The 27897-nt window shown below is 36.4% G+C and overlaps 3 protein-coding genes, 1 long non-coding RNA gene and 1 pseudogene across 19 annotated transcripts; 2 read left to right on the top strand and 3 right to left on the bottom strand.

Annotated features, from left to right (window-relative positions):
- Positions 1–162: 162 nt before the first annotated feature.
- Positions 163–8223, bottom strand: LOC106336226 (aspartic proteinase-like protein 1). The gene is made up of 11 exons (XM_013774991.1): positions 7725–8223; positions 7495–7630; positions 6712–6898; positions 2011–2059; positions 1693–1917; positions 1470–1605; positions 1312–1385; positions 1134–1233; positions 989–1046; positions 820–891; positions 163–732 (listed from the first exon to the last, which is right to left on the bottom strand). The coding sequence occupies exons 1-11, from the start codon at positions 8027–8029 to the stop codon at positions 539–541; spliced, it is 1536 nt and encodes a 511-aa protein (XP_013630445.1). The 5' UTR covers positions 8030–8223; the 3' UTR covers positions 163–538.
- LOC106330455 lies at positions 8028–13373 on the top strand (annotated as a pseudogene).
- Positions 13374–16968: 3595 nt separating this feature from the next.
- LOC106329217 (NEP1-interacting protein 2-like) lies at positions 16969–18526 on the bottom strand. 7 transcript variants are annotated; one of them, XM_013767832.1, is made up of 6 exons: positions 18289–18526; positions 17994–18163; positions 17751–17921; positions 17536–17647; positions 17390–17443; positions 16969–17311 (listed from the first exon to the last, which is right to left on the bottom strand). In XM_013767832.1, exons 1-5 carry the CDS (start codon positions 18434–18436, stop codon positions 17403–17405), a joined length of 642 nt encoding a protein of 213 aa, XP_013623286.1. In that variant the 5' UTR covers positions 18437–18526; the 3' UTR covers positions 16969–17311; positions 17390–17402. The 7 variants fall into 7 exon arrangements, 6 of the variants coding, with proteins under 6 accessions (XP_013623286.1, XP_013623288.1, XP_013623285.1 ...); XM_013767834.1 differs by having other exon boundaries at positions 17542–17647; XR_001267761.1 differs by having other exon boundaries at positions 17390–17647; positions 18289–18525.
- Positions 18527–20105: 1579 nt separating this feature from the next.
- On the bottom strand, positions 20106–22209 carry LOC106329561. Of its 10 annotated transcripts, none has more exons than XR_001267867.1 (6): positions 21894–22209; positions 21743–21824; positions 21604–21655; positions 21104–21448; positions 20838–20883; positions 20106–20712 (listed from the first exon to the last, which is right to left on the bottom strand). It is a non-coding gene; the product is annotated as an uncharacterized LOC106329561 (long non-coding RNA). The 10 variants fall into 10 exon arrangements; XR_001267870.1 differs by having other exon boundaries at positions 21212–21448; XR_001267864.1 differs by having other exon boundaries at positions 20838–21448.
- Positions 22210–24112: 1903 nt separating this feature from the next.
- LOC106335286 (F-box/LRR-repeat protein At3g58930-like) lies at positions 24113–26424 on the top strand. The gene is made up of 4 exons (XM_013773765.1): positions 24113–25107; positions 25185–25325; positions 25409–25762; positions 25842–26424. Exons 1-4 carry the CDS (start codon positions 24157–24159, stop codon positions 26352–26354), a joined length of 1959 nt encoding a protein of 652 aa, XP_013629219.1. The 5' UTR covers positions 24113–24156; the 3' UTR covers positions 26355–26424.
- Positions 26425–27897: the final 1473 nt, after the last annotated feature.

The following is a 27897-nucleotide window of genomic DNA, read 5'->3' as shown; positions in this document are numbered from 1 at the left end:
TTGTGAACATTTTTATCCTAAAACCGAATATTCGTTGAAAATGTTTGAAGTGATATTTCATATTTCTAATATTTTAATTAACGGTAGTAAAATCAATTATCATACTATATATATACAACATAAAACAAAAAATACAGCTGCAGTGCAGTATGTTTTGGTAATTTTTGTAAGTTACAACAAACCATCAACGAACTCTCTGCAGTCCATAGCAGAGCAAGTGCAGGTTGAAGATGATAAACGCCAGGTGGGCTTAGCTCCAGTCCAACAACGCTCAAGCCCATTCGTCAAGCTTCGAGGAGGATAAAATCAAATCTGTAGCAAATCTTTATTCTCTCTCAAAATCTCTCTCGTATCTGTGTCTCTCTCTCCAAATCTTTTTTGTCTTTCCAAGCTCTATAAAACAGAGCTTCACATTGTCTGTCATAACAATCACTCTTTCTTTATAATTCGCTCAATTTTAACCCAGCTACCTTCGAAAGAATATAATAAGTTGTGTATAGCCCCAGATGGCTAAATGTGTATAGTATATATATTATAATCAAAAGATGGCCAAAATTGAGAAGTAGAAGAAAGAAAGTGAGAGCGAGAAAGAATAATAAGAGGAGGACGACGTGCTTGGTCTTTGAGATGGTATATTAGTTGCCTCTGGTGCAAACGACGAAGCTGGCGGTCTAGCCAAGAAAGTTGAGCGGTTCGATGGAAGCGTCCTGGCCGAGGTCTCACCGGTGTAACCTTTAGCCATGAAAGTACGACTCTGATTAGAAAGGAAACTAGATAATAACATGTTCTACAATGAAGAACGTGTGATAAGGAACTCACAATCAGATTCTTTCCACCCAAGAGTCGGTTTCTCACGATCAAAGACAATACGATAGCCAGTCATGAAGTTCTCTGCAGATTATTAAGAAAAAAAACAAATGCGATAGAGATCATTATGAGTTTTAGGCAAACGTATTTTTGGTTTGAGTTTTTCCGAATTGATACTTACGTCCGATGATGCTAATGTCTTCGATCTTTATGATGGCTAAACAGTAGACATCTGTGTCCTGAAAACATTACAAGGGCAGAGAGACAAAGTTTTACTTAAAAGTGTAATGGCAGACAAGGAACAGAGTTTCGCTGGCCTAACTAACCTTCATGGGGAAAACTACTAACGGGTGATAAACATGATATGAGCTCCCGCCTTTCATTGTCAGATTCACAGCTGGATACTCGATACTGTCTTTGCTTGGGCTGTAAGTTAGATTTAGATCTAAAAGTTATTATGACTAACATTTTAGGGAAATGCTGATCCTAGAGTAAAGAAGCAACCTCGATGCATAACAGTACTCAAAAGGCAACTTCGAATCAGTTTGATAACGTTTGTCCATAGCTTGTGAATTAAACTGCAAAATCATATCAGGTTTAATTATGATTATGAGATTCTTAAGTCCATTCAGATTCTCCTACCAACTGCCTCTTAGACTTACACTTTCTGAAATAAGAGTGTAGGCTGCGTCAGTCAGATAAGTGAAGGAGGTTCCAGAGTCGAAAACAGCATCAAATTTGAGATCATCGGTGTTTCCTCCAACGCTTATTTGAGTGACGGTGATATTGTACGTAGGACTCGTTAAACAGTAAAAACAAAATATAATAAGTAGAAGTAAAATTCAAGGAGATGGACCAATTAAGTTCAATGAAAGCTTTGCTTACTGTGGTTGTCTTATGTTTAACGGTGTTTCTCGTTGGTCTACGCTACCTTTATCTCCAAAACTGATCCTACCAGCTCCATTCTTTCCAAAACACATTGAGAACGAGTTTGCTGCGATTCCTTCCTTTGCCAATACGCTAGGAACCGATATGTCGTCCAAGCCAAGCCCGAAGAGACCATTAGGAGCAGCACCATCGTGGAATACACCGGTCTGAACTTGACCACATCTGCACCAGCAAAAAAAAGGTTTAGTCTTGCCAAAATAATAGATAGTTTGTGAAAAAATAAAAACGTTCTTCTGCAAGGAAGGAAGTACTTACCCCAATGTAATTCGAGCGGGAATAGCTTTGGAGTTTTTCTCATTTGAAACTAAAGTCGCTAAGGATCGTATGTGTATGCGAAACAGAGTATAAAACAGTTCCTTCGTTTTATTTCTTATTCTTAACTTGTGAGATCAACTTACATTATAGATCTCTTTATATATAGGAGCTCTTAGCTTGTCCTATTACAATTGAGATTAGGAAACTTAACTTTATCCTAATCTATAAGTTATTCTACTTTCCTTAATGAATAACTTGTATCCTAAGCTATCTTTATTGAAGCTTATCCACAACATTCTCCCTTCTAAGCTTCAAACCATCTTTGCTTAGATCTTGAACTTGAATCATATCTCTCATCTCTTTGAACTTGATTCTTGCTAAAGCTTTGGTTAGGATGTCTGCTTTCTGTTCTGTTCCCGGTACATGCTCCACATCAATTACGTTTTGTTCCACTTTCTCTCGAATGAAATGAAAACGCTTGGCAATGTGTTTGCTTCTTCGATGAAACACAGGGTTCTTGGCTAATGCGATGGCTGATTTATTGTCAACACGAATCAGTGTTTTCTCTATCTTCTTTCCTGTAATCTCGCTCACTAAATCTTGGAGCCAGATAGCTTGCTTCGCAGCTTCAGTCGCGGCCATGAATTCTGCTTCACAGGAGGACAATGCAACTGTGTCTTGCTTCTGTGAACACCAGGTTACTGGCGTTTCTCCAAGGCAGAACAAGTGTCCCGTCGTGCTTCTTCCATCGTCCGGGTCTGTGTTGTGACTGCTGTCACTGAAGCCCACAAGTCTCTTAGTTTCTCCTTTCTTGTATGACAAACCATATCCGACAGTACCTCTCAGATATCTTAACACACGCTTTAGTGTATTGCCGTGAGAAGTCCTCGGTGAATGCATATACCTACTCAAGATTCCAACAGAAAACGCCATGTCTGGCCTTGTGTGCATAAGATACCTCAGACATCCAATTCTTCTTCGATATAGTGTAGAGTCTATCTCCGGTTCTTCTTGTCCTTTAGAGAGTTGAATACCAAACTCCATTGGTATACAGGTTGGATTGCAGTCATCCATTGCAGCTTCTTTTAAGATCCTTTGTGCATACGCCTCTTGAGTGATTGTAATGCAGTCTGGACTCTGTTTTACTTCAAGTCCAAGGTAATAAGTTAACAACCCTAAGTCTGACATTTCAAATTTCTTCGACATGTTTTTCTTGAAGTCTGCGATCTCTCTATTTGAATTGCCGGTGATGAACAGGTCGTCTACATAGATGGCTACGATCAGTAACTTGCCAGCACCTTCTTTTCTGTACACAGAACTTTCCTTTGAGCACTTCTTGAAGCTTAACTGTTTGAGGATTTGGTCGAGCTTTGTGTTCCAAGCCCGTGGAGCTTGTCTTAACCCATATAGAGCCTTAGAGAGTTTGAAAACCTTATGTTCTTCTCCCTTCTTTTCAAACCCTTCAGGCTGCGAGACATAAACTTCTTCGTTTAGTTCTCCGTGTAGAAAGGCTGTTTTGACGTCTAGATGATGAATCTCCCATTTATTTGCTGCAGCTAGACCGATTAGTAACCTTATGGTTTCTAGTCGCGCCACTGGAGCAAAAACTTCGTCAAAATCAATTCCATGTTCTTGTACATATCCTTTTGCTACAAGGCGAGCTTTAAATTTGTTTATTGATCCGTCTGCGTTTCTTTTTACCTTGAAGACCCACTTAAGACCGATGATCTTGACTCCTGGAGGCATATCTACTAGCTCCCAAGTGTTGTTTTTGTTGATGGAGTCTATCTCATCTTCACATGCATTAGTCCATCGCTTGTTTCCCTTTGCTTCTTGGAAATTTCTAGGTTCATCGTTGATCGAGAGAAGTAGCAACTCGCATTCTACTTCAGCAAGTAAAATATAATCATCGAGGTAGCTAGGTTTGCTTCTCTGACGGTTTGAGTGTCTTGTTTCTTGAGTTGTTGCTTCTTCATCAGCATCTTCAATATGTGTTGTCTCGGGTTCCTCAGCTTGATGTTCTGTTTCAGCGGCAATGTTTTCTTCCTGACGCTGTCCAGACACAAACGGTCCAGATCCTTCGTCAAGAGTCGTTCCCCAAGTCATGCTGAACATTCCAGAGTTTGTGTTAGCTTCTTTATCGCCTCCCTTCCAATTCCAACAGGTTCTTTCATCAAAAATAACATCTCGACTAACCACAATCCCTTTTGTAGTAGGATTATAGAGTCGATATGCTTTTGAGCCAGGCTCGACTCCGAGATGAACAAGAGCCTGCGATCGATCATCTAGTTTCTTTAGACGATGAGAGTCAATCTTTGCGTGCGCAACACACCCAAAAACCCTGATATGCGCGATACTAGGCTTTCTTCTCTTCAAGCTTTCGTATGGCGTGTTGTTCTTAAGTGCTCTTGTGGGAACTCGGTTTATAACATAAGTGGCATGACGAACCGCTTCTCCCCACATATAGTTTGGTACGTTGGTTGCCTTCAACATACTCCGAGTCATCTCCATGAGAGTGCGGTTTCTTCTCTCTACTACGCCATTCTGTTGCGGAGTATACGGCGCCGTTAGATGACGCTTGATCCCACTCTTGTTACAAAAATCATGAAACTCTCTTGATGTAAACTCACCACCTCTGTCTGTACGAAGTGTACCTATTTTGTTGTTTACTTCCTTCTCGACGAGGCTTTTGAATTCTTTAAACTTCTCGAAAGCTTCGCTCTTTTCTTTCAACAGAATAGTCCACATATATCTCGTACAATCATCGATGATGACAAATATATAGCGGTTGTGTGCTGGTGTGGCGGGTGAGATTGGACCGCAGAGATCTGCGTGTAGGAGTTCTAGGGCTTTAGCTGACCTATAGGGAGTTGCAATAGGAAAGCTATGCCTAGTTTGTTTTCCAACTAAACACGAGTCACACAACTGATTCTCTTCTTTGATTTCTGGTAGACCATGAACCATCTTCTGTGCTGCCATGGTTTGTATTGTTTTGAAGCTGATATGACCAAGGCGTGCATGCCATCTCCACGGCTCTTCTTTTAACTTCGTGAGAAGGCAGCTAGGTTGTCCTATCTTAAGTGGAACTTTATAAAGTCTATTGGGAGTCCTTAGAACCTTAGTGAGAAGTCTTCCTTTTGAATCTCTCAAAGTTAGGTAGTCATCTTTCATCCTAACGTCGCAGCCTTGCTCTGTTGCCTGTCCCAAACTAAGAATGTTACTTCTCAAATCAGGGATGTAGTAAATATCAGTAAGGAGCCTTTGTTCCCCTGTTTTAGCTTCAAACAATATCGATCCTTTACCATCAATGTCCACACATGAGCCGTCTCCAAACTTCACTCTTCCTTTGATATTTTGATTTAGCTCAGAGAAGTATCCCCTCTCACCCGTCATATGGTTACTTGCGCCATTATCCAAGTACCATACTCCTTCTTCTTTCTTGCTTATATCGAGTGTTTTAGGTATAACTTTCTCTTCATTCAGAAACACGACCTCATGCATGTAGAGCACAACATCTGCTACTTCCGTCTCAGTTTTGTTGAGCTCTTGATTTTCTTCTTTCTTCTCAGGGCAAACAGACTTGAAGTGACCCTTTTTCTTGCAGTTGAAGCAAGTAATTTGTGAGTAGTCTCTTTTCTCTTTGTTCCACTCTCCGGTGTTGCCTCTACTACGTCCTCTTCCTCTGTTTCCTCTACCACGTCCTCGATAGTTACCTCTTCCTCGTCCTTTTGAATTCTGATCATTCGATCCTTCTGAGCTCGAGAACAGCAGATTGTTTTGTTGATCGTTTGTTGTATCTTCTTTGATACGTTCTTCATATGCTTTAATTCTCCCAACAACATCTTCATACTTAATTGTATTTAAGTCTAGCATCTGCTCCAGAGAGGCCACCAACATGATATACTTTGCTCTAGGAAGACTATTTAAGAACTTCTTTACAAGTTTAGATTCTTCAATACTATGTCCTAACGAGGCCGATTTTGATGCAAGCTCAGATAACTTGCCTGAGAAGGTATCAATTGATTCCGCATCAGACATCTTTAGACGCTCGAAATCGTTCATCAATGTCTGCAGTCGAGCTTCTCTTACACGATCTGCGCCAAGGTTTATTGTTTTCAAAGCTTCCCACATATCTTTAGGTGAGCTCTGATCTCCTACTTGCAATATCAAACTCTCTGGTATGGATTGAAAAAGAAGCACCATAGCATAATCATTCTTCTCTTCTTTATCTGTCCCTGGTTCGATCGCTTCCCATACCTTATGGACGCGTAGAAGAACTTTCATTCTCATTGCCCAAACCGTATAATTGGTTGAGGTTAGCATTGGACAGACAACAGTCCCGGGAATACCATCTCTTCGTCCCAGCGTCTTCGTGTCTATCAATGCTTTATCATCAGCCATTGTTTCTTTGAATCGCAATCACACAAACAAACCTTAAGCTCTGATACCAAATAAAGTCGCTAAGGATCGTATGTGTATGCGAAACAGAGTATAAAACAGTTCCTTCGTTTTATTTCTTATTCTTAACTTGTGAGATCAACTTACATTATAGATCTCTTTATATATAGGAGCTCTTAGCTTGTCCTATTACAATTGAGATTAGGAAACTTAACTTTATCCTAATCTATAAGTTATTCTACTTTCCTTAATGAATAACTTGTATCCTAAGCTATCTTTATTGAAGCTTATCCACAACAGAAACTAAGTGAAGTACATCTTCAACCAAGACTCCAGTAGATGAGGTACCGTTTGAAAGATACCGAATCTGGTATGGGCAATTACTATTTGGGGAAGCGCATCGATCACTTCTCTTACATAACGTGCTATTACAAGGAACTTTAGAACTTGTTGACGATGCATTAGAGCTATAAATATTGAGCTCCAAGCTCTGTTCAACAACAAAAATAAAACAAAACTCATGTAAGGAACTCAACAACTTGAAGTTATAAAAAATGTCTAAAGAGATAGCACATTACAAATCAACAAAAATTTTATTGAGATTGTAGTTCATATAGATGCATAATTTATAAGTCCAGTGTCAGATTTAAGATTATCCCGAGTGTATTCCTCCATTTCTTTAGTAGAGTAATTCAATAATGGAATTACAGTTCACTCTAGAAGTGAAGTAGTGAATAAAAAGTAAATACATTACTTCATTTATGGAATAAACTTAATTTTATTTTATTAGGTGTGAAAAATGCAGCAGAATTATAAAAAAAAACTTATTCCAAATTTTATTTTTGATTGCAAAATAGAGTGGAGTCCTAAAAAAACTCGAAGTGTTGAAGACTTGGTCAACAAAGGGCTGCCTAAGTCAGATTTCTATTATGTGGTTGATATTTTATCTCTAACACAAGTAAAGTCAAGTCTCATTTAGAACAAAACCCATCAGATTCATCACGATCTCCACCAAAGAAAGCTCAAGCGAACAAATGATTCATAAGCAATATACTCATTAAAAAAAAAGAAGAAAGGAAACATTACCGAGCCACCAGGTGCTTTGAGTTTACGGACACAACTAGTACAATCACAGGGGAGCCAAAACAAATCACTTCCAGTGTCTAAAGCAACCAGAAACCAACTAGACGGCGTTCCGACCGTCACGTTCGCGTAATGCAAACTGTACACACAAAAAATAAACAAAACATCTCCAAGTCTTTTAACAATCTCATTTCAGTAATAAAAATCACTTAAAGCAAAAGAAAAAAACTTACAATCCTAGGCCGTTCAAACGAACAGTTTCATTGCCGTCAGCGAAAGTGACGAGTGGCTGATCTTGGGTTGCGAGCCTGCGTCCTCTGATTAGTCGATCTCGATGAGCCATCACTCTGTAGTACTTAGAAGAGTCTCGATGAGGCAGCCCATCTCCGGGAAAAACTCCGAGGACCTGGTCTGAGAAACGGTGGTGAAATTCAAACCCAAATTCGCCTAATCCTTCACATCTATCCACTCCACAGCTCGAAACCAGCAAAAGAATCAGACCCGCAAACGTAATTCTACAGCTTGAGTACGAAACCATGGCGGTTCAGAAAAGTACTCCGCCGACAGCGAAAGATATGAAAAAAATCCTCGGTACTCTTTTAGCTAAAGGAGTAATGAGAATTTTGATACGAAACCAGGATGGTGAGTTGTGTGAGGAAGTGTAGGAGGAAGCAAGAAGTTCCAATATGTTCTGTTCTATACTCTGTATCAACTTTGAAGTCCTCCAAAGTATTAAATAAGGTTTTTGATATATTATAAATGGACCTATTATAAATTATACTCTCTTTCAAAATGTAAATGTACGATGTCTTAAATCAATTTATAACTATTAAAAAATGTTGTCAAAAAAAAAACTATTAAAAAGTTATTTTTATCAAAATGTATCATAAAATATAAATTAAAAATTATTTAATCAATGAAAAGTTAGACTATAAATAATTATTTGATATACCGTTTTTATTCGATTTTAAAATTGTCTAAAAGATAAAAATATTTTACATATTAAAATATCAAAAGCTATTTTATTTTGAAATGGAAGGAATAGTAAAAAATGACAGAAATTTTCCTTCTCGATATGCCAAAAGTCAACGTGGAAGTCCTCGAACGCTATCCAGAGAGCTTCTGTGGAATATTCAAAATTTGTAATACCACTCTACATAATGATCGATTGCTACTGAGTAATTGCGCCATTTACGCCATTAAATTGCTTTGTATTTTATCAACACGTCAATGAGAAAATCCAAATCGATGATGGGGTTGGGGGACCTAAAAGAAAATGTACTCGAACATAAAGTGTTATTATTATTTTTTTGTCGTCTAAAAAGTGTTATTAATTGAATTCTACAAATAACTTGAAAAATCCAATGTCTCTTGAAAACTTTCTCATTAATAGCAATTGCTCCAAACAAAATTTGCCATAGAAAATGACAGAATTTTTACATCTTGAAACTTTCCAAATTTTCTCCTTTAGAGGATTTAGCGATGGTAACTGATTTCTGTTTCAGTATCTTTTCTGTCTCTTGCAAACATGTACCCTGATTTGACCGAAAATTGCCTGAAATTGAAGAATTCTAACAATATCCATCCTGTTGATATGTAAACTGCGCACCAACAGTATATCATGGGGATCTAGTAGGCTCCTGAGTTTTGAACTATCCCAATCATTCATGATTGGGTCTATAAGGTCGGACACTTTCAAATTGGGGTCGTAGACTTGTGGCATGATAGGTGGTCTTGCCTGTACGTCTGGTATCTATGGGTCCCAAACTAAAGTGTGTCCCCCTGTTCTGATTGTGCGTCTAATACCTTGAGTGATCATTGTTTTGCTGCCATAATATTTCTCTAGCCATAAGGTGCTTTGCATGTTTTGCATGTTTTATGGCGCAACTCTGGATAAATTACAATCATTAGTACTGAGATTCTTTTCTTGGCCCAGTGCTATGTTCACATTCACCTGAACGAAATGTTGATGTTGAAAATATTTATTTATACTTTGGTGTAACATTTGTTGGTATTTCCCCAGTTTTACTGGTAAGACATCAAAAGGATTTTTGAAATGTGACTTATCCAAAGGCTTATGATAGTTCACTGAGATTTACTCAATATTCTAGAAGCATTGGATTTGCCTCTGGATTTCAGAGAATGGATTGAATAATGCATAACCACGACATCTTACAGTGTAGCGGTCCTAGCGGAGAACAGAGAGCTGATGGACAAATAAGTTCATGGGTTGGAAAGTCAAGAGAATCAACAAAGGTCTCTCTCATTTGTTTTTTTTTCGATCAAATCTCTCTCATTTGTTTTAAGTGTCATACAAAGACATCATTTACATAATTTGAACCGGAAAAATCACCGCCATTCTCACACTCCCTCCAAGTGAACCAAATAACATTTCCGTCACTAACCTAACTCAGCACTACATACCAAAAAGAAAAATAAACAGAAATTGATCGATTAAGATTACTTTGTCGTCTAAAAAGTGTTATTAATTGAATTCTACAAATAACTCGAAAGATCCAAAATATTATGTATGTTTTGGATTTAACCAAAAGGTACTTGCAATTTATTTTGAACTAGTGACCGGTACGGGAAAAAATCTTATTTTTTTGGAAATTTAACATCAATTTTAAACATAAATTAATAATACATTTTGGGTTAAAGTTATACTTAATGCCATGAATATTGTTTGTCTCTACTATTCTTGGTTGTCAAGAGATACCAAAGAGTGTTAATTTGTATTTTCATAAAAAACATAAATTGTGGATAATATATATAAAACACCATAGTTATAAAAAAAATAAGTAAATAGTCTAAGTATTAGATATGATTTATTATAAACTTGCAAACTGAACAAACTAGTAACAAATTTTTTTTTTTTTGTGTATTGGAAATTTATATATTTTGAAAGTTTTAAATGAGAAAAGTAAATTGTACAAATGTATTTCTTTTTATATTTAAGTTTTAAAAGTAAATTATTTGTATACTACACATGTTTGTGATTTGATTAAATATAAAAAATACATTTATTTTAATCAATAGTATTTTAATTCAATGTTATACCTTCTGATTCTTCACTGCTTGGCCTTTAGCAACATCCTCGTTCTTATCATCCTTAAGGTTCTTTAGTATATCCTTATACCCATGAAGAAGTATAACATTGTCATTAGTCACTTTTTTTGGTTTCAATAAATTCAAACCTACTTGTAAATCCAGCTAATACTCTTGTTTATGGTAATGAGCTAAATTAAACAATAAAAGACTTCCACAAGACTATCTACCGTTTCTAGAAACCATACAAAAACTCTACCATGATGGGAACAGAAAGTGACAAAAGTAGAGATAGTTAAGAATTTAAGATAAATCTTATTGTTCTTGAGAACGAAACTCCTAGTCTTTTTCAAGCTCTTCCTTATAAGCATTTATTGTCATCATCTCCTTCATCACTACTCTCACTCTCTTCCTCATTATTATATCATCAAATTCTTCGCTTTCTCCACCACATCATCTTCCTCATTGTCTCCTTCGTCGCTCCCTACATCATCATCTTCCTCCATGCTATGATCATCTTCGCCATTTTCTACCCATCAGATAAATCATCATCTTCACTCTCCCTTCCCACCTATAATTGCATCCTCGAGCCAAATAAATTCACTTACACATCCATCTAAATAACTTAAACCAGACAAAAGCAACAACAAAATATACCTCATGGTCGCTTATCTGTTCTGAATCACTTTCATAAAGTCTTGCTCTTTTGGAACTCTTTGATCTTCCAGCCATTGTAAACTCTCCGAATGCTAGAAAATTTAAAAGTGAAAAGGTAGAGATTGTGGGTGTATTAGAAGAACGGTTTAGAGACAAATGTTAGTGGTTCTTTAATTTTGTTTTTCCAATTAACTTTAAAGCACAAGCCATGTGTCAAAATTTGATTGGCAAGGGAACTTACGCTTTATTATATAAGGGATTAGGACTCCATCTATGTGCAGTCCCCAGGACAAAGCATTTGCCAATACTTTTTAAGTGCATGCTTCATGTAACCCAATAATTGCCTATCCAAAACGTTATATTTGCCTGAAATTCTCAAAGAAGCGCACATAGAGTGTGAAAGTTAAGCGGGACAGTAACAATTGTTGGTCAAAAATCCTCAAGAAAGGTGGACAGATACAGAAAATTTTGGTTGAATAAAATAGCAATGTGGGTTCTTCTTTATTTTGTCTGTATCCAAATACAAGTCAAAACACTAGCCAAGATGAAACATTTAGTAGATGTCACATTAATTACGATTAGGTATTGCAGTCTGATGCTGGATAAAGACAAACCGTAATGAGTGTTGTTACTTCACACACACACATACACACATAGATTTTAAATATGATTTTAGACATGATTTAGGTCATTAGCAAATCTCATTAAAGAGTAAAATATCTTATAACATAAAGTAGAAGAGAATTCTCTTATCCTCTTGCCACCTCATCAAATAGGGCAAGGGGGAGGCTACACCTGTCCTTTTTTTCAAGCTTTCGATGGTTTCAGATGGGCTCGAATGCAAGAGAGATTTGTACTTGGGCTTGATACGCTAGAAGGCTGGCCCGTTAGGTAGCTTCTTCGTGACTGATGGTGGCGTCTATGACGGTTCCTCTGGAGTCGTTTCGTTCTGGATTTATCTCCTAACATACGTTACCAGTTCCATTGAATGAGTCTTATCCCTCTTCCAAGCTCCACCTATAAAACAGTCAAGCCCTATCGCTTGAGAATCAGTCTCAGGATTCCAAAAGTTCCGTAAAATGTATTTCTCTCTAATTCGAGAGTTTCTTTGAGATTTTAAGTTTCCGGTGCTGTTGTTCGGAATTGTTATGTTGATGGATCTTACCGTAGCATTCAGATCTTGATCCGACGGGGTTGGGCTGTTCCCAGAAGCAACATGGCTTGAATCGCTTCATCTCGGCGGTGGCGACGATGAGTTTCTGCAGCTAACAACTCAGCAACTAACAAAGCTAACTCCCAAGAATGCCGGTGGTTTCAAGTCGTCGATTAAGCTTCCGCCTGCACAAGCTGTGGATATATCAGTGATTCGTCGTTATCGTTTTCTCAAGAAGCGGCTGACGGTTTAGATGTTGGTGAGTGCTATGCGAGGATTTTGGATGGGTTTTGTTTCTGGTTTTTATTGGATGGCTTTTGTTAGATACGCATAGCGTGCATAATCTTGGTAATTCATAGTTCTTGTGACTGGTGAGTGTCTGTGGAAGGATTTCACCATTTTTAAAGGCTTCAGAGAAAGTTTCAGTTGCTTCACATTAAAGTAACTTTCTCAAAAAAAAATTAATTTCGAATAAGCTTTGTTTAGGAGTTCACCTCTGTTTCCAAACAGGTGTGTTTCTGCTTTCTATCGATCTGTCCCTATTTCAACGTGTCGCCAGTGGATGATCAGTCTCAAAGATAATAGAATTGTTATATACCCGCACGAGAGGTATGCTGAAACCAGAGGCTGTCAGAAGACGAGATTGAGAAGTTGTCCGAGTGGCTGAGAAGTAAAGTCTGAGGATGAGGAGCACAAGAAGAAGGTCGAAGCCAAGAATGATCTTGAGAACTGTGCGTACAACATGAGAAACACCATCCGTGATGACAAGATAGGTGAAAAGCTTCCTGCTGCAGACAAGAAGAAGATTGAGGATTCGGTTGAGGAAGCAACCCAAAGGCTTTGTGGTAACCAGTTGGCTGAAGCAGACGAGTTTGAAGACATAATGAAAGAGCTGGAGAGTGTGCGCAACCCGATCATAGCAAAGATGTATCAAGGAGCTGGTGGTGAAGCAGGTGGTCCTACTGATGATGAAGCTCCTCCTTCTGCTGGAGGTGCTGGTCCCAAGATTGAAGAAGTCGACTAAGCGGGTTCTTTTGGAATTGTTTTCCCTTAATGTCTGGAACGTCTCAATACTAATGTTGTTTAGTTTAGTGTTTTGCTTTTTTTTTATAGTTACGTACTCTTATAATATGTGGAATTTGTTGCGAATTGAGTTGGGAGTTTCGAAGTTCAATCGCATAAATTTTTGTTTAATTGGTGTCTCTCTGTTTCTGTGGTTCCAATGGCTTAATCTCTTTGTGTGTCATCTCCTTTCTTCCTCTTCAATCTTTTGAAGTCGAGCTTCAGATTGTATCACATTTCATATATGGAGCCTCCAAATATTTTTGTTTCCTTGAACTTTTAAGCCAGATGGATTTCTCCGATGTCTTGACGATAGTGTTTGTTATAACTTACAAACAGACGCCGAACCAAATAGTTCTATCAACTTCCATCACTGTATCAAAAGATATGCTTTTACGGTGGAGTTAAAAAAATATTACAATCTCACATTTACTAAGCTATCCCATAATTTATCACCGAACAGAAGTAACGATCACTATTTTGATCTATATGGATTATGGACATATTCACACTATCACGATTTTTAATGGAGACATTCATTATCACGATTTTTAATTTATTTTGAGATGGTTATTTTTATTAACCAAAAGTGAAGATGCATCACCAAAAGTGAAGGATAGATAATGAATCTGTAAGAAAGTGAAGGCCAAGGTTTAGGAAGCAAGTAGTGCGAAAGAAAGAGAAGTGTACGTAGCTTAGTGGATGCCAGACTGATAAAACTTTAGAGTACACACCAAGGAACAAGCCTATGGAGCATTCAGCGAGGTACATATCATACTTTCTGAGACAAAAAGGTAAGAACATCACAAACAAAGAACTGGTTTTAGGTGTGAGAGAGCTTCTTGAGTATGATGAATGTTATGCTCAGCAACTAGGGTTGTATTGAACCGATAGTAATGCGGATGCTCATACGCCAAAATGAATTCAGATTTTAGTTACTTTAAAGTATTCTAGAGTTTGTGGTTGAATCAGTTTGTTCGCTTTGTTTTCATTTGAAATAAATAAACCGATCCAGTTTAACACGAAACAATTTGTTTTGGTTCGTACTCGATTATATGTTCGCTTCAATATGAAATGTATTTTCTTAACAAATTAGATGGTACAATCAATGGAGTTCTTGCTTTAGCCGATAATGTTTGGAAATAAAAAAATTTAACCGATAACGTGGAAATTTATTATATCGACTCAAAATAATGAAAAATAAATAATATATATAGTAAATATCTATAAATTAATACTAGGCAAATGAATAAACAGAAAATTAATAAATTTTACTGGTCTTGAATTAGACATATGTAAAATCTAACTTAATTCAATAAAATAATAATAATAAAATTTAGAATTTTTATATAAATATATGATATTTTAAAAATAAAAATAATCATCTTTAATTTTTTTATTTCAATATTTTATTTTTCATTGAATTACTGATAAAAGACAATTATATTCTATCATCAAATTCAATGCACATTTTATATATCAAATAATTTAATTAAATAGATAAAATTATCGTAAACAATTTTTTCCTTCCTTTTAAATAAAAAATAATTAAAATAGCCTTTAGAAATTAATCATTTTAAAAATCAATATATTATCACAGTTTCAATAGATATATAACCAATGTAAGAAAATTATACTACGAAAGGAAATTAAAAAAAAATGTAATCACTAATTATACCTTGAAAACTAAAAAATAATATTTGTTAGAATAATTCTTAATTATTTTGGATAATACGGTTTATTTGATAATTTATAAAAAAATATATGTAAATCTTTAAATAGTAATGTGGTAAGTTATCAAGTTGAATAAAAATGATGGTCAAAGTTTACTTTTTGCATAATTTAAAACAATGTATTTCACAGAAAATCTGTAAAATGTATTCAGAAATAAATTTATATTAGAGAAAAAATATTATGTGTTGAATCTCAACTGTAATTCTGAATAATTTTATTATATTTATTATTATAATAGAGGCAAAACTAGTATTTAAAAATGTAAAATAATAACATGATTAAAAATGAAAATTTTCTTATTAGTTTGATAAACCTATAATTTTAAATAATAATAACAAAAACAAATGATGAATATATATTAAAATCACTTTCAATTGAGAATAAACTAAATATTTTCTTAGTTCTTCATTTTTTTAGTTATGTTTTGCTTCACTCTAACTTTCTCCAATAAATTATTTGATATGAAGTGGTATGTAACCAAAGTAAAAATTTGCTATAGAAGTATACTATTTCATTAATTTATAAAATACTATTTAAAAAATTGTTTTAAAATATCATGAGAAAAATTCCTAACAAATAGTTTTGTTATTAAATAGAGTTCAACAAAAGCTATAATAAGTTACAAAACATAACCAGTAAAACACTAAAGTTTCATTAATATTTCATTCTAGATATAATTATGATCTGCAAAAATTATATTCTAAAACATCATTTTCCTGTTAAAATAGAAAATATTAAATATTATTTATGATATTAATAAAATATATATATAGTATTTTAAAGTTGATGTTTACTTATTTTATCAAATTATATTATATTTCAAATGATTTAGCTTTGAGATAGACTAATTCATTATCATGAAATAAATCATTTGTGTAAAAGTGTTTTAAAAGGTAAATATTCTTGAAATAAATTTAGTATTATTTATTTAAACTTTATATTTTATATGTCAAATTGAAATATAAATAAAATATATAATGTATTATTACATTTTCTGAATTAGTTTTTGCTAATTTTTATTCTCTACAGAATAGAGAATATGAAGTTTACTGTCATTTTAATTTCAACCAAAACTATTTATTATAAACAACAATATGATCTCAGATTTTTTTTTATTTGTTGTTTGTCTATAATATTGTTTTCAATCTATAATGATTTTAAATGTTTCATAAAATTAATATAAATTTATATAAAATAGTTTTTATAATAACTTTACGTCCGGAGGAAAGGCCAACCCTGGTATATATATATATATATATATGATGTACTTGATTAATTTTGGGTACACCAGACAAGAATCTAGTACCATTATTTGATGGATTTGGTCCCCTGACTTGTCTCTGGTCTTAGGACTTCGAAAAAAGCCAACCATCTAATTTCTGGCTTTAATGGAACACAACACAATCCTTTTTTTTTTGGACTATGAACGATTATATTAATCTAAAAGTCGAAAAGGCTGAAACGGTTACAACATGAGGTAATGTCGATAAACTACAACGATACACAAGATAGAAGTGTTAAAGGGGCAAAGATATCCGTAAGGATGCTTCACTTGAAACCCTGAAACTGATGTTCCTAAGAACATACTCAAATCGGAATATGAACCGACGATGGGGGACCTAATAAGAGGGTTTCAAAACGGTTGATCAAGACCAACCATGCTGACTTGAGACTCTCCTTTACTTCAATTAGAGTGAATAATCTGATGAGAACAGAGGAAGATGAGCACGTCCCGGGATCCCAAAGGAGCTTTGTAGGAGGTGGATGCTGTTGACTGGTAAGAGCAGTTGAATAACTCCAATACCATAGCCAAAATCAAGCAATGAAGTAGAGATTGTGTGGCTTTTACTGGCTGAAAAAACATGTAACATTTCTAAATCAAGCAAACCAACACAAATTTGAGCTATGTGAACCCAGTAGTCTGACACTCGACGGCTGACAATGAAACGGCAGGATGCATCAGTGAAAAAGTTGTCGCCTGAGGTATATGGAGGGGGGTTGAGTCGCTGGTGGAGGGGCTGCGGCGGTTGATTTGAGATGAAGTGACAATGCAAAGGAGGGAGGCGGAATGGGGGCTTTGGTGTCGAGATGTTAACTCCTTTACGGGAACTCGACGGAAGGGTGAACCTGGTGAAGGAACGGCAGCATTAAGGAAACGACCGCCAACTGAGAGACACGGATTTCCACGAAGTGAATACGGTGAAGAGCAACGTTCATCTGCTAAGCATAACATTAAGAAGATACCTCCTGCGGTAAATTAGACTGCTAGTAGTAACTCTGAGGGGATGTAAAAGGCAACTGTTATAAGCAACAACAAAAAAAAAAGAAACTGCAAGTTACAAGAAAGTTACGAAGAGAGAGAGAGAGAGAGAGAGAGAGTTAAAAGTCACGTCTACATAATGGACAAGAACGGTGCTCAAGGAACCAACTGTCAATACAAGGTAAGTGAAACATGTGACGACAATTAGGCAAGATTCTAACTATTTCACCAAGTTGGTAATCCTGCAATATCACACATCAAGGACAACAACAACAACCAAAAAAACCATCAATTAGATTGTGATTCGACATAATAAGCTAAAACAAAACAAACTTAGGTTAGAACCTGAAGACAAATGGAACAGGATTCTCCGTTCTCAGAACCATGGGTGTTATTGTTGCCAGTGATTGTCAACGTTGAGCCTCCTATCTCGAGTAGACTTATACGCTGCCGTATAGCAGGACCTATGCGCTCCCGTACGAGTCTCCCGCTTAGAAGACTAACAACGACATGATGCTACAAAAAAAAAAAAAAAAAGAGAAACACCAATCAAATTTTCATTTGGAAACAGAGCAAGTGTTGCCTCACCAAGTAGACAAGGCATGACTCGTCGGATCTCCAAAGATGGATCGATGATTGAAAAACCTCGATGGAGAGAACAGCTCCATAAAAGGCTCCAATCTCTGCTCCCCTGATGAACCCACTCTCTGTTTCTTGGCCTATCAAAGCTCCCGTAAATGCCCCTAACAACGTGCCAACTAAACATGAAACAAAAAAAAAAAAGAAAAACAGTTTTCATCATTGACTTTAATCGTATCCAACAACCTAAGAATATCGAGCTTTTGAGGTCAGGATAATCTTAAAAAAAAAGTGAAAGACGAACCTAGTGCGAAGAAGAAGATCAAGTTTGCGGATATAATGGTACCAAGAACAGCGGAGACGAGGAGATGACAAGCGCCTTTCATCCGTTCTACGACATTGGTAGGAGAAGGAGTCGTCGAGAGAGGATAAAACCCAGATTGGAACGCCATGTTTTGACGAAACGATCTCCAAATGTGAAAGCAGAGCTTCAAGAGAAGCTTATTTTATCTAGGAGGTCGAGGAGAGTTATTTCCAATATATTGTGGATATATTTTTATTTCTATATTATACAAATTGATTCTTTTTTGGCTATTAGAAACACTAGAGATTTTTCCCGGTTACGCCCGAATTTTTTCCCATATATTTAAATTAAATTTAGATTATTTTAGAATTCATATTTGAATATAAATATTTTATACTTGGACTGATTATGCTATCTAAATTATTAGACAGTCTGAAAGACTTGAAATGTTAATTTTAGTTAAGTTTTCTTGAAGATCATCCTCTGAGTTTGGTGTTGTTTTGTTCAAACTCATGCATTAAACTTGACTCTTATCATGCTTCTGAAGTCTCTAATGATTTGTATTGTGTTGCCAAAGTAAAATTGTGTCACCGATGATGAAGCAAACATTAGCTTCCCTATAAATAAGATGTATTAATCATAATGTATTACATTTTTAATTTGTTAGTTTTCACATTTATATATTTAATAATGTATGTACATCTGTAAGCCAAACAAAAGTTACACCATATGTATGGTAAAGTAGTGGAGTGCGCATGGTTTGTTTATTTAAATTTGCTAATTTTCATTGTATTAGTATATAAGTTGATTTGCTTGAGCTTATATTTATTTTATATAAATAATTATTAGTTATCTTTTAATAAATTTTAACTAAATTATTTGTGTTGGTTTCTTCCAATAAATTAAAAGGATGAATCTTTACTCTGCACAGCATATATGTTGATATCATATAATAGTTTTACTGGAAAAAAAATAATTTGATAATTAACACAGTAAAGAAGAGTAATATAGTCTGTTATTATTTTTTCCGATCATTACCTCTCATGACTCCAAATATGGGATGATATTCGTCGAATTAAAATCTTGTTAACGGAGTTATGGCTGTTACTAATTTCACTGCATTATTTTGATTAGTTTTTAAAATATAATGTATGTGGTCAACTAATGTAAATATTTTTTGTTAATTCATATATTTTTAAAAAAATTGTTTAAAATAGTGAAATACATATAGGCTGTGAATAATAAATTGGAAATTCTGACTTGTATTTTTTCGTTCTCATAATATTTTCTTTTTAGTGAGAGTTTAGCTAGTTTAACTTGTTTTCGAGAAGATATATTTGAATTTTACATAGACCTAATATGTTTTTTTAGGGTAAAACCAATAGAAAAAGGGTAAAACCAATCAACGGTTCTCTCTTATTTTTTTGGTTAGCAATCCTAAGTTCACATTGTTGTTAAGCCAAACATAACAACCAAGTGCATAAACACTTATTTCTAATTTATTAATAGAGGAATGCATACTTACAAATGGTTAATGTATATTTCTTTAACATTTTATAAGTAATATTATTGATGAATATGATTAGTTTTCAAATTTCAATATCCTAAGTACACTATTCAGTTTAAAAATTTATTTAGTTAGATATGAATTGAGGTAAGATATTTGATATTCCAGTTTAACAATTAATAGGAAACTCAAGTTTGTATGATATGGCAGATTCTGAACTTGAGGATTAATATCGCTGCGGTATGATTCAAGTATTTTGTCTTTTTTTTTTCATTCAATCCTGGACAATCAAAGAAAAGACACAGATAAGTAATGTACAAAGCTGTATATTAAAGCAAATTTGTACAACACATGATTTTGAAAGGAATACCTTAACTTCACAAATAATTAGTCATTACTTAAAAAAAATGCAAAAACAGAAAGCTCGAAAAGAGTTCAGATAAAGTTCTGCTAGATTCCCTCGTGTCCTCTTGTTATTGCTGCTCAGCCTGCTCCAGTCCCACTTCAAGGTAGGTCTAGGCTACGCACACTACATGCCAAGGTTTTCAAACGTATGATACATCACTATTCACTGGTCCACTCTCTCTACACCCATAATCTTCCAAGTATACACTAATTTCCGGCTGGTACGCGTTCACTGCGACACCCTACAAAGAATTTATTGGGATCAAAGCAAGACAGAACCCTTCTCACCAGCTGGATAGTGTTGAAGTCATAACCCACAGCTTGAAAGCTACAGTAGCTAAACCCATCTTCAGTTGTCAAGATGAAGGAAAATGGAAATCTAGAGCTTGGCAAGATCTTTCCCGGACAAAGATCGCTTCCTAAATGAAAAGGAAGGAATGAACCTAGTTGTGGCATGTATCCATGTAGAATGAACTTGACCATGTTGTTTAGTTACTCTTTTACAACACCAACTACAAATTACGAAGACAGTTTAATTGTTGAATGCGCCACAAATCTGTTATATCTACATATCTATCATCTTGAAGTTTCATATTTCTTTGGTTTCAGGTACATCTCATGTTCTAGGTGAACGTACCTGAACAAAGTGAGAAGTACCTTCCAGCCTTTTGGTATGATATTGGCTAAATACATAAACATGAAAAATGAACAAACAAAAAGGTTTAAAGATGATTTATTGTGTTCCATGTACGCGATGAGAATAGACTGGCCGTTTATTTGGCCATCACTTTTTGCTTCATGGAAGGGAAAAGGCATAGAGAATATTATTACTAAGTGTCTCATCAATGACCTCGAAAAAAAAACCTCTTTTTATTCAGTAAGAGACTGTGTAATGAATCATACCAATTTAAGACGCCTTAAACTTGTTTTGCAATCAGATGATGTCGCCATATGCAACAAAAATAGGAGCTGACCACATCTTAAATCAAATCGAGCAAATATTTACATTACCTCAACCGTAACCAGGAAGTTAGGCTGGAAGAAAAGTGTTCCCAAACTCAATCTGTTGTTGATCTCGTCATCAACTTTTCTTCTTATCTTTCTACTGACAGTATGATGAATTTCCTTCTCAAGTGAAGCTTTTTGCTTGCTCCTCTCTTGAAATTATTATCATACAACTGCGCATCCACGATCTGTCTGTTTTACTCTTTTATTTCTTAAACAACACACATCGTTAGACAGACTCTCCTACAAAATAATAATAATAATAATGTCAAAGCTCTCGTCTTTAAACGTTCTATAGGCTAATAGGATTCAAAGGCAAGACCTTTTCTCAGTTCCATTAACTGTAAACACACTAACAGAAAAATCCCAGGAAAAAATATATTGAATTCAGACAGTACCTGTTTTAAGGATGTCGGACCCTCGAGTGTAGTTGTCACGGTGTCGACAGAACTGGGAAAAATCCAATGCTAGAAAGATCAAGACACAGGGATAGAAGCTGAGAGAGAAGCAAATCGGAAAAGTCGAGTAAGAACGTACACGTTACTGTGTCTCCTTCTCCAAGCTTCTAAAACGACGACGGAGAAGACGATCAGCACCAGCGTGAGGCCGAGTTCTACGACTGTAAATCGGAAATAGAGAGACTGAGTGCTGAGAGATTGAGTGGTGAAGTATAATAATAAACTAATACCTGACTTTCAAATGTAGAGAACAACAAATTGTCATTGTGTTATGAATCTGGAGTCGAGGGTTCATATTTTAGATAACTCAGGCTGGAATGACAATAGTTAACGGACCTGTCTTATCATATCATCAAAGGGTTTATATAACAGGAAAAACAAAGGAAGGTGGAACGATAATCTCTAATGAAGATAGGAGAAAATATCAGAATTGAATGAGCAAGATTGGGGTGTAATAATTACAGAGAGATTGCAGAGATTAGAATAGTGAATTGGAAGAGTCGGAGTTGAAGGCGACGAACATTCTGCGTAGAATAAGATATGGGCTGTTCTATATAGGCCTATATTTTTTGTTCAGCCCAGATTTACTGGACCTGTTATATTTTTTGTCGACAAAATAAAAGTGACGTGGCAAAACAGAGCTTCATGATTGGCCTGAATAAAAAATCCTACATGGCATCCTATATGTTCTGCTTATTTGGCTTTTAGTAGTGTTAGATTTTTTTTTTTTTTTCCGTCAATGGTTTGATATTCATTTTAAGGTAAAATACAAGAGTTCATACATGAACTGGCGGCCTAACGAAACAGCCCCAGAAACAAGAGCTCATATGAAAGCGGCAACTAGAACCCACACCGGGGTGACTTACGAAATCAACACATAAAAACTAAAACCACATCTAAACCCAGAATAACGGTTAACTACTACGCTCAAGTCTGAAACATATCAGCTCATCAAACTTTAAAAATAAGCACATGCCAGTGATCGGGGTTTACCGTTGCTGCACATAGCCCTCCACACACACGATAACCTCCACTTCATACATTCACACCACGACTTATCGCTGCTGCCTACGCTCGCCAAACGATAACGCCCAAGAACCTGAGACTTCATAACCCGACAAGAGGGATCGAAACTCGATCAACCTAGCCTTCGGATACGGATGCGACGCAATCATAAACGTCCATTTACTCCTGGATAGAAGCCCAACCAAAACACCACAAGTCGAAGCCTTACCAACCGAACCTTACCGGACACACTCACGGAAAAAGAAACGGACGACAAGCAATCACTGCACTGACCACCATTGGAAGAAGTCTGCTAAACCAATTGTCAAACTCCGAACATAGAGACATCGAAACCCAGATTTGAGCGAAAACAATAACAACCGACCACAATACTTAGTAAATACGGGTTTCCACTCCTGACAAAACCATTGGTCACCGAACCAAAAGGATGCATACCAGATTTGGGCAGACGCCGAACATCTCGACACCATACCACATTGCCCCTCTACCTTGCAGATCTGAAGAAACAAGTCGATACCCCCTACCAACTACCAGATCTGCGATGAAAGGGACAAAACGGGGCCTCTTGCCTCCTCTTTCGAGTAGTAGAGTCACGCCATTCTAAAGGGAAAACGACCGGCTAAACTCACTGACCCTAAACGCCGACCCTGCTCAGAGGCTTCTCTTCGCTTAACTCGCCGGAACTCCATAGATCCATCATCCACCGGCCACATCAGCACCGCCGAGGTCGGATTTGACACCGGCTAACTTCAAAATCAGAACGCTGTGCATATCGTTAAAGAGTGTGAAACCATCTGAGAGGACAAAAAGAAAACAAGGTTTGAGATGAGAGAGCCTCGACGCCGGGAGAGGTCACCGCACGTCGGGGAATGAAGAGCACGCCGTCAAGAAGGTTTTATCCGAGAGAAAGAGAGATGATATAGATCAATTATTTTTTTTGTAGTGGTAGATTTTATAAATTACAATATTATTTTAATTAGTTAAATCTTAAGTACATAAAATTATGTAACATCATAGGAAAACAATAATACATAAAAATTAGTTTAATCATTAATATTAGTATATTTATGCCAAATGATTAAGTAAAGCATTTTAAAATGAGAAATGAAAATATTTATTTAAAAATAATAATCAAATAATAATCAAATCCAAATTAAATATTGAACTGGTTAACTTTGTTTTTTTTTGTAATCATATATACTAATACTTCATTTAATAATATTAATTTTCGTTTTTATGAAGGTAATTATGTACAAACTGACTAATTAATCAAAGTTATAAATATATATATATACATTCGGCCTATTTTACCAATTTTGGTTTTTGATTGGGTTTGGTTTTATTCGGTTTGATAACCGGTGCAAAACCATTCCTTAACCAAGTGTTTCTTTTGTCATTAGACGCTTCGTTTCCATCGACTCATCACACTCTTTTACAGAAAATCAATTTGATTTGGGTGCAGAGAAGATGGATCGTATCGGAAGTCTCCCTGACGAGGTTCTTTCTCATATACTCTCTTTCCTCACAACAAAGGAAGCTGCTTTAACCTCGATTCTCTCCAAAAGATGGCGTAATCTGTTTACACTCGTCCCTAACCTCGACATTGACGACTCTGTGTTTCTTATTCCGGAAGAGGGTAAGCGAGAAAGAGACGGTATCCTTCGAAGCTTCTTGGATTTCGTGGATAGGGTTCTAGCTTTGCAAGGTGATACCCCCATCAATAAATTCTCCTTGAAATGCAAAACTGGTATCGACACAGATCGTGTGAATCTTTGGATATGTAATGTCCTCCAACGTGGCGTTACAAGCCTTGAACTTGTCCTCGATTTTCCTAGAATCGGTGATGACGATTTTATGTATTTACTGCCTGATGAGATGTTTGTTAGTAGCACACTGGTGGAGTTGAGTTTAAGAAGCGAGTTCGGTGTTGATTGGTGGCAAGGAGGTACAAACACTTTCTTACCAATGCTCAAGACTCTCACCTTCGAATCTACGTGGATTCTGTTGTGCGATGATCTTCAGGAGTTCCTCTCTGGTTTCCCTGTTCTTGAGGAGTTCTACATGGCTGAGATTGAGTGGCCTCAGTCGGACCAATCCGTGTCGAGTGAAAGCCTTAGTAAGTTAACTATCTATGCCGGCGGTTTCGAAGACTTTTGGAATCCGAAAAACATTTCTTTTGATACTCCCAGTCTCGTTTACCTTGAGTATTCTGATTTTGTTGCCGCGGATTATCCCAAAGTCAACTTGCCCAATCTAGCTGAGGCTGTACTCATCCTTAAGGTAACTAGGGATCAGGTTGATTTAATACGAGCACCAGATGACGAAGATGATGTTTCTCTACGTCTTGGAAATGTTTGGAAGCTCATAAGTGGCTTAAGAAATGTGAATAAGCTTTTCTTTTCTGCTGAGTCTCTTGAGGTCAGTTGTTATTTATCGGAAATATCAAATGTTTTTTGAAACAAATGTTGAGATGGGGTTTGTCTTTTTTTTTTCAGGTACTTTCTCTATGCTGTGAGTCGATGCCGGTGTTCAACAACCTCAAATCTCTACATATTACTTGTGATGCGGATCTGGGATGGCAAGCGATGCCGGCTCTCTTAAGGAACTGTCCCCATTTAGAAACTTTAATCCTCAAGGTATATATATATATGCTCAAAACATTCTACAATGGTACTGCTCGCACTTAGAAGTTTCATTATTGACTTGCTTCCTCTTCAAGGGTCTCTTACACCATGTGACTGACAAGTGCGGGGATGCTTGCGACTGTATAACTCGGGAGGACAAAGGTCGTTCACTTTCATCATGTCCAGTGAAGAAGTTGCAGATCAGAGGGTTTAAAGGAACAGTTAGAGAGAAAGAGATGATAAGGCATTTCTTGGAGTCTTTCCCATGTTTGGATGAGATGGAAGTATATGCCGCAGGCCAGAATAATGATAATGATCCTACAAACGTGGAAGTAAATAGAATTTATAAAATCATTGCATACAAGGTCCACGCGGAGGAGATTTCTACTGATACTGTGCTACAGTCTGAGAGTATGTCCCAAACCCAGATGGAGGAGATCTCCTCTCAGGTATATATTTAATTACATAAAAAAAAAAAACCATTACGGTTTTGAATGAACTAATCTGTCCTTTTCTTGGTTTCTGCAGTTTACACCCCGCAATAACAGAAATAAGTACGATTTTGTTTACATCTTGCATGGATCTCCTCCTCCACCGCAGGATATGTCTCAGGACTACCTTAAAGAACAGCTTGATGCTGCTAAGACCAAACTTGCAGAACTTAATGAGGAATATAAGGAAAGGCAACGAGTCCATGATGCTAATGAGGAATATAAGGAAAGGCAACGAGTCCATGATGCTATGTTTGATAGAATTGTTGAGCAGTACCCGATGATAGCATCGGCATTGAAGGCTCGACAAGCTGCAACAGACTCTGAGGGGTCAGAGGCGTCTAACGATCAGGAGAAGAAGCGGGACGTCGAGGCTCTGTTGGAAATCATGGCGGACCTGTATCCAGATTTTGCATCAGCGCTGAGGGCTATGCGTGGGACTGACTTAGAGCGAGGGGAGCCGTCGAGAGATCAGGGGGAGATGGCCAAGCTCGACCAACCTACGTCCACAGCTATGGCAGCAGATCTTTTACCACGAGATGGACACTAGATTTATGATTGTGCTTTTTATTGTAAAACTTATACTCCTCCGTTTCATTTTATTTGTCGTTTTAGACTTACGCACACGGATTAAAAAAACATCTAATCGTTTGCTACCCAGTTAAATCCAAAAGAACAGAAAAATTATGATCCAGCCCGTTCCACCAGTTAGAATTTTAATATATAGAAAAGTTAACGATTTTATTCTAAATAAATGGTTTGAATTCGATTTTTATCTCCAAACTTGTCCAAAAATAACAAAATATTCAAAAAAAATTCAAATAACAAAATATCTAAACTACCGAAAATTTAGTTAATATATTCAAATTTATAATGATTATTTTAAATATTTGATTATAATATAAGTTTTAACATAACTAATATTTCTAGATATCTATAATATTATTTAAAAAATGATTTTCATGATTTGTCATTTTATCTATGGTTTTTTTTGGTAAAAATATAAAGATATTATTACTAATTTTTTTACATATTTTACAAAAATACAGATGATAACAAGGAGCAGAAAAAAAAAGAAAAAAAAATCCTAAACAAAGACGATCTAGCCTAAACAGGGGTAGACAGGACAAATCAAAACTGCTATCCCGAAGCATGGCTAAATCAACACCAACAACTTGCCATAAAAAGAGGAGCCACAGTTAAACCTAGAGTTGAAACCCGGTAATTTTGGAAGATAAAGACTCAACTGAGAACAGCTCGCATATGGCCGCCTCCTTAGGCCATCTCCATCTGCAGATCACAGAAGAGTTTCTAGTCCAAAAGTAATAACATAAATACAAAAAAGTAGGAAAAAGAAGTGAGGTGATGTTCTGAAAACAGAGGTGCCCCATGTTTTGTTTTCATTTGCAAATATTTATTTAAAGTAATTAAATTAAAATATATAAATATAACACATTAAAATATTAATTTCTTTTTATTAAGCACTCCAAATCACCATCCCCACCGATGGAGATGGTCTTAGTACCCACCCATAAAAACAGACAGTAACGGCAAGGGCCAAGTACACCAGCATCAACTAAACCGAACATTTATTAGACGCGGAAAGAACATGTACCCAAGTCACGCCGAGCCAAAAACGAGCCGTAACCTCCGTACTCCTTGGCCTGAAACCCCGAATCTGCACAAAGTTTGTCACACACACCAACACTAAGCTCAAGCAAACTTAAGTGATGCTGGGATGTGAGCGATGACCAAGCGGCGATAGCGGCTACAAAGCCTGAAGTCGTCGAAAACAGACAAACAAAAACCCGAGCTGCTAGAACCCGTCTCGTGTAAAGACAGTATGAAGAACCAGGGCACAATCCTAACCGAAGGCTGTCGCCTTTAGAGAACCAAAAAAGCCAGGAATCACGGAAAGAAGATTTGAAGCGAAGAGACTTTGCAAGCGGCCACTGAGGAGGCTTAGACGACCGCCATTTTAACCACACACAAGACCTACACGAGCTGGAACAGAGATCGAAGACCAACCCACCTGCGAACTCAAGCTACAAGACTCGCCACCGTGGTAATGAGATCCACCGTCCGAAAAGAAC

Source organism: Brassica oleracea, chromosome C3 (genome assembly GCF_000695525.1).
Source record: "Brassica oleracea var. oleracea cultivar TO1000 chromosome C3, BOL, whole genome shotgun sequence".
Classification (NCBI taxonomy): domain Eukaryota; kingdom Viridiplantae; phylum Streptophyta; class Magnoliopsida; order Brassicales; family Brassicaceae; genus Brassica; species Brassica oleracea.
This window is presented reverse-complemented; position numbering and strand designations above follow the sequence as displayed.

Bases quoted from the DNA above. Each gene is read 5' to 3' on its own strand.
- LOC106335286 (XM_013773765.1), top strand. From the start codon at position 24,157: ATGGATCGTATCGGAAGTCTCCCTGACGAGGTTCTTTCTCATATACTC. The intron at 25,108-25,184 runs GTCAGTTGTTAT...TTTTTTTTTCAG, and splicing joins TTTCTGCTGAGTCTCTTGAG to GTACTTTCTCTATGCTGTGA. The intron at 25,763-25,841 runs GTATATATTTAA...TGGTTTCTGCAG, and splicing joins TGGAGGAGATCTCCTCTCAG to TTTACACCCCGCAATAACAG.
- LOC106329217 (XM_013767831.1), bottom strand. From the start codon at position 18,436: ATGGCGTTCCAATCTGGGTTTTATCCTCTCTCGACGACTCCTTCTCCT. The intron at 17,648-17,750 runs GTTCTAACCTAA...GTGATATTGCAG, and splicing joins CCTGTTCCATTTGTCTTCAG to GATTACCAACTTGGTGAAAT. The intron at 17,444-17,535 runs GTGACTTTTAAC...TGCTTATAACAG, and splicing joins TTCTTGTCCATTATGTAGAC to TTGCCTTTTACATCCCCTCA.
- LOC106336226 (XM_013774991.1), bottom strand. From the start codon at position 8,029: ATGGTTTCGTACTCAAGCTGTAGAATTACGTTTGCGGGTCTGATTCTT. The intron at 7,631-7,724 runs GTAAGTTTTTTT...TTGTGTGTACAG, and splicing joins CGTTTGAACGGCCTAGGATT to TTTGCATTACGCGAACGTGA. The intron at 2,060-6,711 runs TTTCTGTTGTGG...TAGCGACTTTAG, and splicing joins TGAAGATGTACTTCACTTAG to TTTCAAATGAGAAAAACTCC.